This window comes from Bactrocera dorsalis, chromosome 3 (genome assembly GCF_023373825.1).
Source record: "Bactrocera dorsalis isolate Fly_Bdor chromosome 3, ASM2337382v1, whole genome shotgun sequence".
NCBI classification, from domain to species: domain Eukaryota; kingdom Metazoa; phylum Arthropoda; class Insecta; order Diptera; family Tephritidae; genus Bactrocera; species Bactrocera dorsalis.
In genome coordinates, this window is record NC_064305.1 from 49,888,186 (window position 1) to 49,904,990 (window position 16,805).

The 16,805-nt window shown below is 36.8% G+C and overlaps 1 protein-coding gene across 2 annotated transcripts in view; it reads left to right on the top strand.

The window, feature by feature from the left end:
• Positions 1-15,799: 15,799 nt before the first annotated feature.
• The window catches only part of LOC105225804 (OCIA domain-containing protein 1), a 28,692-nt gene continuing 27,686 nt past the window's right edge, over positions 15,800-16,805 (top strand). Inside the window, exons 1-3 of one of the 2 annotated variants that reach the window (XM_049451425.1) lie at positions 15,800-15,948; positions 16,385-16,547; positions 16,607-16,744. In XM_049451425.1, coding sequence (XP_049307382.1) covers positions 16,509-16,547; positions 16,607-16,744 — 177 coding nt within the window. In that variant the 5' untranslated portion in view covers positions 15,800-15,948; positions 16,385-16,508. The remainder of the gene's footprint in view (positions 15,949-16,384; positions 16,548-16,606; positions 16,745-16,805) is intronic. The other variant, XM_049451424.1, reaches the window with a different exon arrangement.

Consider the following 16,805-nt stretch of genomic DNA (forward strand, 5'->3'; position numbering starts at 1 on the left):
CTGTTTAGTGAATAGTAACTAGTGACAAAATGAGACTTTACCTCAAAATTTATTAAATAGTGACTAGAGACTACTTACAGAATCGCCCCATAAGTCCGAAGAAGTTAAAAAAAAGTTTTCGATAACAATAAAAGGTGTTAGCATGTGTGTTTCGATAGTAGTTTTCGAATTTCAATCAAATAAATTATTTTGAAGTAGCGACTTATTATTGAATATTTATGATAGTTTGCACTATTATTTTTGTTATTATATATATTTTATGATTATATTTAACATTTTGTATATTATATTTTTCTTTTAACAGGCGAAAATGTTTGGTCAAACGTTTAACGCAAAACAAATGCGTCTGAGAGCCTTTCCGGACCTCTATATAATTTTAGAGCCTCTGCCACTTCTTAGGGAGGCACTATTGAATAGTAGTGCGAGCAAGTAGGGGTCTGACAGCAAGGACAGATAGAAAAAAAATTGCGTGAAGAGAGTAGGATTTTGAAAATAAAATTGGAAGAAAAAGAACAGAAGAATATGAGTTTAGAGGATCGGTTGGTCCAAATGTTGATAAATACATTTAGGGAAAAGTCATATCCTCTAGAGATAGTTTGCAGCAAAGTTCCTCTTCAGTTAGGTGCTTGTATTAGGAGTAGTTTTTTTAAATAGTAATCGCCAAAATTATGGTCAACGAAATTATCTTTTTTTTATAACCATAGCCTTGGGTGTATTTTTTTGTCGTCAATTGCTTACCGCTAAGTAAAGGACGAACTTTTGACCATATCGGTCCAAGGTAACTTATTTCTACGTTAGAGGTTCATGCAAAGGGGATGCCATCAAGAAATATATTCTTGAAGCCATTACCCAACTTCAAAATATGGGATTAGTTCAGTCATTTTGTTTGTGACAAGGGTACCAATTTTAAAAATTTAGCTAATTTGTTAGGTCTTTCAATGTGACGACCTTTTATAAAAAAAAAGTTCTAAGTCGAGTTAACGTTGTGCGCATAAGTTAACTGATATTCATAATTACCCCAATACCTTCCAAAAAATGAAGGTTAAATTCGCGTATAAAATCTTGAGTAATACGGTCGCTTTAGGTAAGTTATCTTTTTACAGCTGGGGAGCCTTAAGCTCGAATAATATGAGCTTTATTAATACCGCGGATTCCGTTTCTTTTTTTAAATAAATTATTCGATATTTTTAATAGCACTGAGGCCAGTGTACCCACTTAAAAATATTTTGTAGGAAGGTAGTGGGGTCTACATTAGGTATATCGGATAGCGTAACAAATGGTAACGGTGAGCGGCCTTTCTAAAGGCAGTTCGGGTTCTAACCCCACAGACATTTCAGAATATAACCGAAATGTTGTTCTTAATGTGCGCAATGATTCCATTGTAAATGACCGGCCCGAACACTTCATAGTTGGATCCATCACTTTAGACAGTATTTTGGAAATTAACTTTTTAAAAGAAAATGCATTTAATTATTTTTGCGGCTATCTTTATTTTTAAAATGCACACATGCCTCCTGCCATTACCTTATTTAGAAGGTGAATTCCTTCAGACCAAAACCAGATCGAATTAGATAATCCGCCTGAAGAGTTTGTTATATTTATTAATAACTTAGAAGCAAAATTTGCTGAGAAATTTGACAGAATGGGAGAAATTCTTTTTACTAAATAAAAAGATATTAGGCACTTCTTGTGTTGTGAAGACTGTGACCCAAAGGTAGTTATTGCTCTATTTATTAGAATTAATTTTGTAACCACATTTTTGAATAAGGATATATCTCTACCCACTTTTAGAAATAAAATTTTGTGTGTTTCACACTTGAAGTTTTTTATCTTCCTTTTTTATTGGATAGAACGAGCTAAATATTAAAAATTAAAAAAGATTGGCTACTTTAGGAGACACTAAAGTTAGGACGATTTTAGAAAGTTTTTATTTATACATTTGAATTTAGGGATTAATTATTGGCATTTGGATATACTATATGAACATTTTTATAGTTATAAGTATTACATATGCAATATATGATTCTAATATTTATTTTTCTGTGAAGTGATATCGTTTTTGTTAATTTTACACGTATCCTTGTCATATGGACCCCGTCCTTAAATAATGGAAGCCTCTGTTGATGAGGTGGCTTACTGACCGAGCTTCGGATTTCCTCAGTACAACCGCCTATCAATGTCAACTATGGCGTTGTTGGGGTGCATTAACTCGTAAAGGTCATCGTTCTATCGAACGTGATATTCGCCGTAGCCAATGCGCAAAGAACCATAAATCTTCAGCAGAACCTTTCTCTCGAAAACTCGTAACGTCGACACATCAGATGTTGTTGTCGTCCATGCCTTTGCACCATATGGAAGGACGGGGATAATGAGTGACTTATAGAATATTGTTATTGTTATTCGATAGAGGACTTAACTTCCCAATTACTTGTTCTGAAGAAGCACCGGTTTGGCAAAAGATATTCTGCGTTGGATTTCGCGGCTGACATTGGTGTTGGTGTTAATACTGGTTCCAAGATAAACGAAATTATTTACAACTTCAAAGTTATGACTGTCAACAGTGACGTGGGAGCAAAGTCGCGAGTGCGACGACTGTTTGTTTGATTACAGGAGATATTTCGTCTTGCCCTCGTTCACTGCCAGACGCATTTGTTTTGCTTCCTTGTCCAGTCTGGAGAAAGCAGAACTAACGGCGCGGGGCCGATGATATCAATATCTTCGCCGCCGTGTTTGAATAGCTCGGCCGGCAATTCGTCGGGCAATGCCGCTTTGTCGTTCTTCAGGCGGGCAATTGCTATTGTAACATACACTTATAAAACCCAAGAGGAACCGATGCTCAGAGCAGTGGCGTAGCTACAACTTCGGGCGCCCGGGGCCAAGGATGCTCTGCCGCTCTCTTGATCTACCTACCTACAAGTTTCATGAGGTGGTTCGAACAAAAGTGAATTTTTACAAAATATCTTCGATATTAAGTATATAAAATATAGGAACTAGAAGCCACGCAAATTCTGAAGTTCCAAAATTCTCACACATAGTAAATTTACAAGGCTTTTAATAAGATGAGCCATAGAAAAAACCCATTTTCGCCCTATATCTTGTACATCTTTGACACAATTTGCAGGAATTTTTGTTGGAATTGGAGTTTTTAAATACCATTTTTGAAAATTTGGAGAAATAAAGGCATTTGTTACATTCAAAGCATAGGGTAACTGTGAGGGTGACACGTCGCGACCACAGAGTAATAATAAAGATACTGTTGCGATCAAAGCTAGAAAAGTGCATCTTTAAGTTCTATCACTATTTTTAAGAAAGATATAAGCCAAACGATATAAAACAAATTCAAAGACTGAAGAGTATTCGAGTAAAAATTAATAATTTTCATTGTTATTCAGATTATTACATTGTTAGTGTACAACTCTTTATAATAAATATTGTAAAAAAATGTTGAAGTAGTTTTCTGAATATTAAAAAAACAGCGAAAATCGTTTTGCCGCACCCAAGACGTTGAGCCCGGGGCGACGCACAGTGGCACCGCTCCATACATTTCTTGGAAAAAAATAGAAGGAGTGGTCGTACAACAATGAAACTTTGCAGAAACACTTCTCTGGACTAAATTAAGAAATTTTGAAAAAATCTTGGAAAACCGCCCACTGCCACACCCACCTCCCATATAACTGCAATTGCCAAAATTTTTATTTTTGGACCTAGGGACTTGAAATTCGGGACACTTCTTAATTGAGTTCTCCTGATGAAAAAAAATTAAACTTAAACGCAAAGTGACGTTATTTATACCTTTACCTTGATAAAAATCCAATACAATATGCAATGTTTTAATTGAATATGTAACAGGCGAAAAATTGTGTTAGTTTTTATTTGTAATATTATGCAAGTACCATATCTTTAACAATGGGATCTAGTTCTAAGGAAATTTTGTTCGAATGACGCCTTAAGCTACTTATGTAAGGATCCGAAGTTATAAGAAGTCTGTTGAAGTCCGCTACATTAATGTTTTCTGGATAGCATTTTTCATTTTCAGTCGATAGCTTGTTGTAAGGTGGAAGAATGTTATACCCTTCAGATTGTAAAACATTTCTTATGGTATTGTATTGCATCTTTGTTAAATCAGCATCAATTATTAATGCTAATACAATTGAAGAATCAATATAGGCCTGTGGGTTTTTGTCCTTTCCAATCATTAAGTGAAAAGTTGTTGTTGTGGAAATTGTGACGACAAGGCTGAAGCTTTATACCGTTTCGCGCGATCACTACATTCCTCAAAAGCTTTTGTTTTTCTCCCCCTCGCTCTATTTCAATTCCCGAGAGCCTGAAAGTATACTGCATTTTTTGTCTTATTGACCATTTGTATGAAATATTGGAAGTGACTTTTGAAATTAAAATCGATGTTACTAAAAGGGACGGTAATTGGCGGTTGTTTTTTTTTTTTAATTGAAAGTACAGACTCGGAACTTTCATTTTTTATAGTAAGAGGGCTAAGCAAGGCAAAGCACATAAAGTTTTTTTCCATCAAAAAATGAAAAGTTGATATTTTTTAGTATAATTTTTGAAAAATTATAAAAATTAGCTTACTTTGCCAATTTCAATAATTTTTTTTTTTTATAAAGAAGTAGGTGCTATATTTTCACTAAAAAATAAAAGAAAAGCCATAACTATAAACTTACACACAAAAAAAAATCTTTATTTGGACAATAATTTTAATCTCATTTTATTGAATAACTTTCCGTCGACTTCTGTTAGTTTTTTTAACTATAAAATTTCACTTTTTATAAAAAACCTTGTTGAATTTATCTTATCCAAATATTTCTTTACAAAACAAAATCGTTAAAGTTTTGAAATTGGAAAGTGGAAAAATCCTATTTTTTCCGCCGAAATGCCACTGTGCGACGACCCCCTTCGCCAAAAATGAATGCTCGACTGCACTAATTCTTCAATAAGGACGTCGCATAACGTTTTTGGAAATCTAAACGTTTGAAAAATTAAAAAGTCGTGCGAGTTAAAACAATCGCTATTATCTCGCAGGCCTTTTAGGATATACCACCTTTTTACTGCTTCTCCTGCTCCTCACCAAGATCCCTACAAACAAACAATAGTTTCTGCGGAAAATTTCCAATTTTTTCGGATATGTTGCGTATACGGACCTAGAAAGCGGTGGTGGTCCACGGATTTGCTTCGGTGACTAAATGAAGCATTAGTAATCAAGAAGATTTGATTTAACATTTGCACCTTCTCTATTTGAATAAACCCCTCAATTTGTTAGAGTATTCCAACTCTTTCACACTCACGATGCAAAATGAAACTGCCCGCATAATTTCGTAAACAATTTGCTTTAATGTTTGATATATTTAAAATACAATAAAATGTTTAAATACATCTAAATAAATTCAGAAGGTTGTGACGTTCGATTAAACGCAGTTGGTTGTTTAATTGATGCTGGCAGGAACTGGTTGGAAATACGAAGTTTATTTGTAGGGTGTGAGAACTCTGCGGTCGAGTTGTGTTGAGGTCTGGCGGATTTGTAGGTCGACGCGGCGCAGTGTATAAGCGAATGCGTGTAAATAGCGATAATCCAATCCTTTTGTTAGTTAGATAGTTGTCATCTGCCGTGGTGAAATGCAATTTGCCCCAGGTGTGTTGTATTAGTGCATGTTGTTTTCCGATATTAAGTGTGGTGTTCTTCTCAGGGGAGTTGAGTTGTGCTAGTGTGAGCCAGTTTTTCTCAGATAGAGTGGGGGAGGCTTAACTCATTTAAACACTATTCATTAACATTATCTTATTACGAGAACCAAACAAAAAATTCTAAGTTTTGACATTGCTTAACATGTAGTCCAGGTAAGGATCGTAGATTATACATATATCTATGTTAAGTAGCATGTTAAATATTGTACACTTGAATCAGAAAATATTTATATGGGGATATTCTTGCTGAAACCTTGGAAGAAAAAAAACACAAAAAACTCTCCACCTGAGGTGAAAAGCAGTTTGCTGCTAACCAAATTTTTTACGAGAACAAACAAGGCAAAATATAGAAATGAACAACCAAGAAAAAAGAGTAATTTTGTTAATCTATTAATTCTGGTGCATATATTTACATATAATAATATCATTTATTTTCAAGATTTCAAAATGTGAAAGAAGAACTGAGGAGCAGCTGCAGCATTACAGCATATTACATACTTAAACATAAATATCATTTTATTCGCTCATTTATTAGATAGCTAAGATAGTTGGCTGTGCGCTACTGAGGTGATATGATCCCTGCCAATGTATATGGAACCCAGGGCCTTAATCCTTCTTCTGCAGATCGCTGTGCAATCCAGAATTAGGTGTGCTGGTGTTTCCTGTTCCAGGTCGCAGAACCGGCAGTTAGCGCAGGAGACTATGCCCATGTTGGACAAGTGCCTCCTGGGCTTGCAGTGCCCTGTGTAGATCGCGACGAGGAGACGAAATTTGTCACGGGGGAGGCTAATTAGTTCTTTGAACCTGGAGAGATTGTACCTCCCTAGAAGCAGCTTGGCATGGCTCATACCTGCTGCCAATGCCGTTCTCTCCTCCTTGCGGAGCAGCTCCTTGGGAGTGTGGGATCCCACCGCTATGAATGGTTCTGGTCCCATCATCTTAAACGCTGCCGCAGAGCGGGCCAGTTCGTCGGCCTTCTCATTCCTCCCTTCTATATCTTTATGCCTTGGCACCGAGATTAGGTGCACCCGGTTGCACAAAGATAGATAAGCATTCCTCTACTAAAAGCGCTTTGATCTCATATGCTGAGATCGCTTTTAGTGCCGCTTGAATATCGCTGAGAATGGCGATGCGCTGGTTGCAATAGTTGCAGCAGAGGTTGACTTCTACGCACTGACATATGGCAAACACTTCAGCCTGAAAGATACTTGGGAAGCATCCCACTGTTATGGACAGCTTAGTACGCGGTCCCGCAATATCTGCCCCAATACCTTCCGTTGTTTTTGAGCCGTCAGTGTACCACGGGATGGTACTGTCTTCCAGCAGCATTTCCAGCATGGAATCACTCCACTCTGCTGTCCAGAGTAACTGTGAAGTTCTTTTTGACATTTAAGCCGTCCTTTGGGAGGAGGGCTGGCGGTGTGCTTTCCGCTAGTGCCTACATCTGTCGAGAGGACATTAACTTCCCTCTTCTGCAGCCCTCTGCTGACATTAGCAGCATGGTATATTTTGCTGCTTGTTTTATCACCTGGTGCAGCAGTGTGAGCTCCAGTATGACTTCCAGTGCCACCGTGGGGCATGTGCGCATTGCCCCCGAAGCACAGACACAGGCAAGCCTTCGCAGCTTTGATAGTCTCCGGACCTCCGAAGACTGCGCTGCCTTGGCGGCCCAGGCAACCGCTCCATAAGGACTAACAATCATGGTATACAGCCATTTAATGATACTTGGCTTGCATCCCCAGGATCTGTCGGCCAGGCGTCTGCATATCATAAGTGCTTTAGTTGCTTTGGACAGCGTTAAGTCCAAATGCCTACTCCGCCGTAAGGGTCAGTCTAAAGTGAGGCCACGGAATTTGACCTCCTTCGACAACTCCACCTCCATGCCTCCAAATGTTAGGGACCTCAAACCCGGACGTGATCTTCGCTTAGTGAAAGGTATCGCTGTAGTTTTTGCCGGGTTGATATTTAACTTTACCGTGTTGCACCATCCCTTCGCTAGGTTTAAGCCCCTTTGAACAATGTCACAGATAGTGTTCCTTTGAACAATGTCACAGAGAGTGTTCTCAAATCTACCTCGCGCCATTATGACAATGTCGTCCGTGTACCCTTGACAGTGGATTCCATTACTGGTGAGCAACTCAAGGAGGTACCAGGCTTCATAGCAGAGGGGATAGTACTCCACCTTGTGCGCAGCCCCTTGTGGTGCCAAGGCGAACCTTGCTTTCCCCCACCGTTGTTTCCGCTTCCCTAGTGCGCAGTAGGGCTTCTATCCATCTGCATACCGGATTTGTTATGTACCTTCTCTCAAGTGCTTGATCACGCTAGTGTGAGACGCGTTCTCAAAAGCACCCTCAATGTCTGGGAAAGCGCAAATCGCAACTTTGCCATTATCCCGCGAATCTTGCAACTCAGACGTGAGTTGGTACAGAGCAGTGCTAGTGGATCTACCCGCTCTGTACGCGTGCTGTCTGTCATGTAGGGGTGCGATACTAAACACTTCCGATCTTATGTGGTTATCTATTACTTTCTCCATCCCCTTTAGCATGAAGGAAGTGAGATTTATAGGCCGGAATGATTTGGCTAACGAGTAGTCCCTCCTCCCTACCTTGGAGATGAAGATTACTTTTGCGATTCTCCATGGCTCTGGGATTTACGACATCGTCAGCTGTCTGTCATCAGCCCTATCAGGTGTGGCAGGAGAACAGCCATACCTTGCCGCAAAAGAGCGACTTATAGTTCGAAATGGAGGCCAGTGCCCACCTGACTGAGTCTGCAGTGAACAGATTCTTTGTAGTCAGCCAATTCAAACGATCCGGACTGCGTGTGACCGATACTGGCCGAGAATTTGCGATTTCTGGTTAGGGTTGGAGCGTTTTTCACTTGCTTCCTGTGGTTTGTCTGCTCTGATTTTCTTCGACCTTACTGGCTCCTAAGGAGTTATTTGGCCGCTTTTTCTCTTTTTGGACCGGCTGGGTGCATCTTGAGGTGCCGGCCTTACGTTGCTCCGTCCCTCCGACGCGTTGGCCCGGCGACGCCTCCGATTTCTGCATTAGCACCTGAGCGTCGTGCATTGTGAGGAGAAGGGTTGCTGCCCCTGCTCCTACTCAGAGGCCGCTTCTCAGCTGTCTCTGGTGTCATGCCGTCTTGTAAATATCTCAGGTACCACTTGAGAGTGGCACCACTCATGCCCGCTCTGCATGGGTGTTCGGGACCTTCTTCTGGGGTGCGTAGAACGTTTCCTTGCTGTCTTCTTCTTTTCCGTTCGCCCCTCGATTCCACTTTTGTAAAACCACCCTCTTTTCCGCAGTCGATTCTGATCGAGAGGGTTCTGGGGGCGGGGTTCGCGCGAATTCCAGTGGTCGTGGTGAACACTCTGCGCTGAGTACCGCTGCAAAAGGGCACATCGTCGTCGTCGCGCGCGTGCTCCTTAAAGAGCGTACGTTCCTCCGGCGACAGAGCGTCCAGGAAGCTGAACTTTCGTCTAGCCGCTAGGCCGCTCTTGCTTGAGGTACTCGTGCTGCTGCAGCTATTCGCTGTTGTTGATGATGTTTTGGTTGTCGTTGTTGTTGTTGCTTGTGGTTTGTTGTTGCTCATCTGGTTCTTACGACCATTCAGCCCACGTTGTGGGCCTACTGGTCTATTATTTTGAAGGGGAATCGCAAAGGTCCGCCACGCCAAAGCTGTCTGCATATGTCTTTTTTTCATACTTAGAAATAAGTAAAATCTACAAAGACGGTAAGTTACATATTTATTTTAACACGCAAGAATAGTACCTCCATCTATTTCAATAATATAATTGCAAGTTTCTTTAAAAATATTGAAATTAACAAAACAAACACAACCGATTTCGCATTGTGAGGTTTGCTTTCAAACATCACAAATTTTTGAGGAACTTGTGAGCATTTGAGCTTTCAAAATCACTTGAGCATACGGAAACTCACAAATAACAAAAACCTCACAATAGGGGTGGTAGTGGATTTTATGAGGGGATGTGAACAAGGCAGAGAACATAAAAGCATAGAGAAGGTGCAAATTGAATTCTGTATGACGGTTCGATTGCGCGGCTAACAGAGCTGATAGAATCATAGTAGGGAATTCACCATATTCGCTGCTATTTAGCAGAATTGAGCCCGTTCTCTGGCAGAAGTATATGTAAAATGACTAAATACATGCCAGAATATATTAAGAGAACTGTTTTGAGAATAAATATACAAAGTCACACAGAGAATGTAAAAAAGCATCCTCTGAGTGACATATACACGCTTATTTTGTACTATATAATATGAACCATTGTCACATATGCGTGATTATTTTGTATCAAATGAACCATTTTTTTCCGAAAAATGGTAAAAATTTTAATTTTTTTTACAAAATCGGGAAAAAGTAGGAAAAATTATTTTTATTTTATTTCTCTTTATTTTTATTTTTTAATTTTTAAATAAATTAATATTTATTTCGACTATTACAAAGTGAAGATGTGCAAAATGATCTTCATTTCTTCAAAGAAAATTGATGACCTTCATGAAATATGCATATTCGCATTATTTCGTTATCATTTCCATATTTGTACCAATAGAATTTCTATGGCATATACATACACACTTTTATTATTTCTTTGGCGCATTTGTATGTTTACGAAAGCAAATTAGAGCCACACACATATGTACATACATACATTCATAATAACAAGTGCCGCACGCATCTTTTCGCATCTCCTTTGTCTCGACATTGGTAAAAAATCAAAGCTGTGCCGAAAAAAATAAACGAATGGCCGCCGATTGTCACCGCTTCCCTTGCCCCTGTAGCAGTTTCGCCTTCCAACGTGCGTAAATATGTATGTATGCATACGTATGAGCATGAATACATATCGACGCAGATTTTTGTCACGGAAAAATATTTTAGACAAATATTATAAATCGACAACTCCTATGTTGCCACTTTTCTCACTTCTTTCTTAGAACAAACACCAGAAGATGTTCAATTTATGATTTTTAGCTTTTGCCATAAAATAAAAGGCAAACATTAAAAATAAATTCTGTCGAGATTTGAACCTACGTACTCGTCGTAACTTCTCCAGCGCTTACCACCAACACCACCAAAGACACTTCAATTGCGTTGTCCTAATTATGGCTTGGTTATGAATGAAAGAAATATACAATGGATCGCCGATTGTTACCGCTTTCCTTGCTGTTGGAACAGCGTCGCCTACAAGGTGGCGTAATTATGTATGCATACGTATGAGCGTGCATACATATCGACGCAAATTTTTGCGAGCCACGGAAAAATACTTATTTTAGAATTAACAAATATTGTAAATCGACAAGAGCTATATTGCCACTTTTCTCGCTTCTTTCTGTGAAGAAGCATCAGAAAGTTGTTCAATTTATGATTTTTAGCTTTTGCCGTCGTCGCGAAAAAACGCTTCTAGGCAAAGGCATGCTCGGGGAGATGTTACGGCGTCTGTTTATATGAATGAAGCGAGGTCGCTTGTGGCATATGCGCCTGCGTTTATGAATGAAATCGTTTTTGTTGTAAAATTTACTACATTTGGGCTTCGCCAATTCGGCTGCCATATTGACTTGTGATGCTTCTGCTATTTGAGCAACTGTTGTTTTTGTAGAACAATGCTTCAATTTTTTGTTGGTGACATATTCACATGTGTATGCATATGTATGTTTGTATGCTTGTACATTATTCGTTCGGAAGTGTATACAAATATATGTATGTACATATAAGTATATATGTATGTATGATCAATGCGCGCACATATAATATAACATAGAACGATGTAATAAGTTAGTCTTAAGAGTATAAATAAAGAGTACACATTTCGGTGCAGCTCAAAATATATTCTTTTGAGTCATTTTTACTTCTGGTAAAAATTAACTCGCGCATATCGAGCCAATACCGCCATATTATCGTAAGCGACAATTTTTTCGAAAATGAGTTTTTTATAGAAACTAGTAATTTAAGACGTAACGGACCTATCCCGGTTGATGTTTATCTCCATAAAGAAACCGTTACAAAGTTAAAGCAAGTGCTAAAATTATCGTAAATACATACATTTTTAAACCCTTAACGTAAGCGACACCTAGCGTTTTTATCTTAAGTGCCTTGCGCACAATTTCATGTCGTGCAAGCGACAATAATACTCTGAATACCACTCGCGCAGGCAGGAAAAATCTTCGTCCTCATAATAAATCTGATGAAGTAAAAGTGGCACAGTTAAAATTGTTTATTGAGATGTTGCCTGCTGTTCCATCCCACTATTGCCGCAATAAAAGCACTAAAGTTGTGAGAAGTTTAAAAATTTATTACCTGAGGACAGAAATATTTTTGAAGAAACCACTGAATATAAAAATCACATTATGAATAAAGAAAAATGTAAGCAATTGTTTTTAGAAGACCAAAAAATTAGCAAATTAGACGACTTAAACTCCTTATGCGTGAGCTTTGATTTAGAAAAAGTCTTCAATACTTCACATGGCAAAAGTGTGACTTTATATTACTCGAGAAAATATGCATTCTATAATGAAAGTATATATGAAAGCGGCACAAGGGATGGGTATTGTTACGTTTGGGGCGAATCCCAAGGGAAAAGGGGATGTAATGAAATAGTTACAGTTCTTTTTAAGTATTTGAATATGTTAGAGCAAAACGGTACCCATAGCGTTGTTGATTTATATTCTGATAGCTGTGCTGGGCAAAATCGAAACCATGCGATGATATCAATGTTAATTCATTTCTTGAAAACCGCAATAAAAATTACACAAGTAAAGATAACTTATCTTTTACCTGGGCACACCATGATGCCTGTGGACTCTATTCACAGCACTGTTGAAAGTTTTGTTCGTAATAAAACAGTATGGACTCCTTCTGAGTGGCCAACTATTATTACTAATGCTATATATAATCCTAAAAGCTACATTGTAAATGTTTTAAAGTATGAAGACTTCATGGATTGGAAATCCTTTTCACATGCTTTATTACCAGCTAAATTAAAAATTAATTTTAAATTATTAAGGGTTGTTCAATTTAATAAAAACAATCCTATTGTTAGATTTAAATACGGTTTTTTGAAGATAGTGACAATTACGAAATTAATATGGATTCCATCATCAGATCGAGAGCAAACAGAGCTACTGTCCAAAAAGGACCCACATCCTTATACATTGAAGAGCTCAAAATTTCAGCTGATAAATACAAAGATTTACAAGAGCTATGCAATAAAAATATAATACCAAGCAGATATCATCAAGAATATTTAAATATGAGCCATGATGGAACCATACGCGATGCTTTAGCTGAAACGGATGATGATGATTCTGATAAGGAGCATTAAAAACAAATTACTTCATTTTATATAAGTACCTAGTACATCTGATTACGAGTTTTTAATATAAATATGTTTCATTTACACATAATATTTTGTTTAACAACTATGATGGAATAATACGTGGTGTTAAGTTAAAGAAAAACTTTATTTTGTATATACACAGCATAAGTTTAACAAATATTTCAAATATTTTATATAAATAAATATATTTTTCAGTTATAATTATGACTATTTCATTAAAAACCTTCAAAAATACATATTTATGTATTTACCAAATACAGTTCCTTAGACATAGTTACTTTAATAGATATTTTTATCGTAAACGCCAAAATAACCTTAGATTGGAACAGCAAAAATAATGTAAGCGCCATAAATAGCATAAATACTTATTAATTTTATTTTTTTTTTTTTCAATTATATATGTAAATGTCTGAAAAGCATTAATGTATGAGAAATTTTAAATTACTACCACATTAATGGTTAAAAGTATTTAAAAAAAACCTTCTCCTGTAAAATTTGGTTTTTGTCGCTTACGCTAAAATGGCGGTAAAGGCTCGATATATAATATATTGATAAGTGGTAAAATCATGATTTGAATTTCTGAACGCGCGCATGCGCATACATGCAATCATATGAGCAGATAATAAGATTATGATATGAGCATGTGCAGAGACATAAGATAATGTGATGTATGTATGTATGTACATATACATTGTTGTGATAAATTTAATTTATATTACTAAGAAACATACTTAATACAAAAATGTTTATTAATATAGTATATTATGTAAAAATCAAAGAAAATTATTAAATGTGCAAGTCCAAATTGACTGTACTATGCATGTATTCATACAAAATTATACTCATATCATAATTATGTTTACATGTCAATATTCAATTGCCGACGGTAAAACGCAAAAGCATACATATTTGCATACATTGCGATTCCTAAGTTGAAAAATTGAAGCATGAAAATATCATAATGCTGTTGTTGGGAGATCTTAAGGAGCATGCATATGAATATTATGTGTCTTCATATTCTTGGGCATGTATCAAAAATGAAACAAAATATGGGGAAACTTTAGTATACCATCCCACGATTTCAGGGTTAAAAGTGGTATGGTTGGATAGAGCTGCTGCTCCAGATTAAGAAAATATATAATTGTTGCCGCCGCAAACTTATAGTTTTCGAGATATTTGCATTTAAAGTTGAAAAATTTGCAATTTTTATCTTGCAATTTATCGATTTCTAGTAATTATTTATTTCATATTATGCACTTTTCATGCACTTATACTTTATTACATTGTTTCTACATATTTATTTTTTAGTAATTATTTAGTTATTTGTTTAAAATAAGCATTTTATATTTTACACAATTTTCATTCCATGCACAATAACAAAAGTATTCCGTGTTGACAGATAATAAGTGTTGCCATAATTACACATTTATCAAATGAATAAGAATGGATATAAAAACTCAAACGCAGAAAACAAATACCATCTGAAATGAATTTTCCATTGTAAAAAAAAAAAGTTTTAGGGCTTATAAATATGTTTAATCTAATAATTTAATAAAAGAATCATAATGATTATTTGTAATACAACAAAGGTAAAACAGGGTAAACAATCGCGTCCCACTTCTTTCTGCATTGGTGGCCTTCGGCCGCGCTTCGAAAAAAATAACCCTGGCCGATCCAACACCGGGGTGTGTCAGGTTTTTTTGAGTAAAAGTCCTTTTTTAGTTGGCGGCCTTCGGCCGCACTTCAAAAAAAATAACCCTGGCCGATCCAACACCGGGGTGTGTCGGATTTTTTTTTTGAGTAAAACTCCTGTTTGCGTTGGCGGCCTTCGGCCGCACTTCAAAAAAAAATAACCCTGGCCGATCCAACACCGGGGTGTGTCAGGTTTTTTTGAGTAAAAGTCCTTTTTTCGTTGGCGGCCTTCGGCCGCGCTTCGAAAAAAATAACTCTGGCCGATCCAACACCGGGGTGTGTCAGGTATTTTTTTGAGTAAAACTCCTTTTTGGCGTTGGCGGCCTGCCCGATCAAAAATCATTATGTATGAAGAAAAGGGGCAATGATTTATGTATTTGGGGTATAATCTTATTTTTTATTCATTTTGATTCATTTTTATTCGTTTGATAAATGTGTAATTATGGCAACACTTATTATCTGTCAACACGGAATACTTTTGTTATTGTGCATGGAATGAAATTTGTGTAAAATATAAAATGCTTATTTTAAGCAAATAACTAAATAATTACTAAAAAATAAATAGGTAGAAACAATGTAATAAAGTATAAGTGCATAAAAAGTGCATAATATGAAATAAATAATTACTAGAAATCGATAAATTGCAAGATAAAAATTGCAAATTTTTCAACTTTAAATGCAAATATCTCGAAAACTATAAGTTTGCGGCGGCAACATATTTTCTTAATCTGGAGCAGCAGCTCTATCCAACCATACCACTTTTAATCCTGAAATCGTGGGATGGTATACTAAAGCCGACCCCAAAATATAAACAAGCAAAACGAAATTCTTCATTGGGAGTTTCTTCATATTCTCTGATTGGGCATAAATGCTCTTCATCTTCTCTGTTGAGTATGTGGAGAACTGTTAAAAATGTTAACATTTTACAGCGCGAATTCTGTGCTTGTGAAGTGAATACCCTACTATAAATCTAACGAATGTTCGCTGTCGAACCTGCACCTTCTCTATGCTTTTATGTTCTCTGGTTAGATGGAGTTCAAGTTTGAAATGTAGTACAAAAATGTGAGTGTATTGCTTAGCAATTTTTTGATCGTAATTAGCAATGCCGAAGCAATACAGTTTTCTCGACAACATCTATTACTTGTCAAGATGCTCCATAATACTCGCAATCCAATTATTGTTATGAAATAAACAATTGCTTGCAAGGTGTTTTGCATAGATAACTTGATACGAGACCCTTTGGTTCGAGAGAGAGCTGTCAAAACTCGCATTTTTTATAACATTTGCCAATGATGCCACTGCTGAAAATATTAGATTGGATATATAATAAATTATACAAAACACTAAATTAAACACTTTGAAAATGCATACATATATAAATGCTAAAATGCAAAATCGTTAATTAATTTACATAAACATTTATTTTGCCAAAATATGTTCGCACAGTTCAATGAAATTTCATTTCACATTAATTTCGTCAAGTAATTATAGCGCTGCTCTTCTGGCATCCCGCCTTTTTGACTAACTGCTGATTGGCGTCACCCTGATTGTGTTTTGTTGCCAACTCAAAAAACAGATCAGGGTGCCCTGCCAGCTGACAAGCGAGAGAGCAAGAAAAGAGATTCTGATCAATTTATCTATGGTGTTTTGTTCACTGTTTTAAAAATTTTATTTTTTTCCAGTTAATAAATAACTTAGGAGACGGGAAAGTGGGTAGCATCAATAGCATCGCTATATAGTAATTTCGTAGTTGGTGCCGAGAGAAATGGAACAATCAAGTCAACAGACTGATCGAAATCCATTGGTAAAAAATATTGTGAAACAATAACTATCATTGGACAAGTCTATATATCCATATTTTAGGCAAATTACCAATTCTCTGCTGACGAAATAAGAGTATTGCGCGAATGTAACTCGGAATCTTTCTTTCAACGTTCTCTGCCTTTAGGAACTGCATTGGGGGTTGGCGCATATTTGGCGGTGAAGAATGGTTTTTTACAAGTAAGTTGTACAATATATTTTTTATAAATATTAGTACTTTGAGTTTAAAATATTAGCGGGT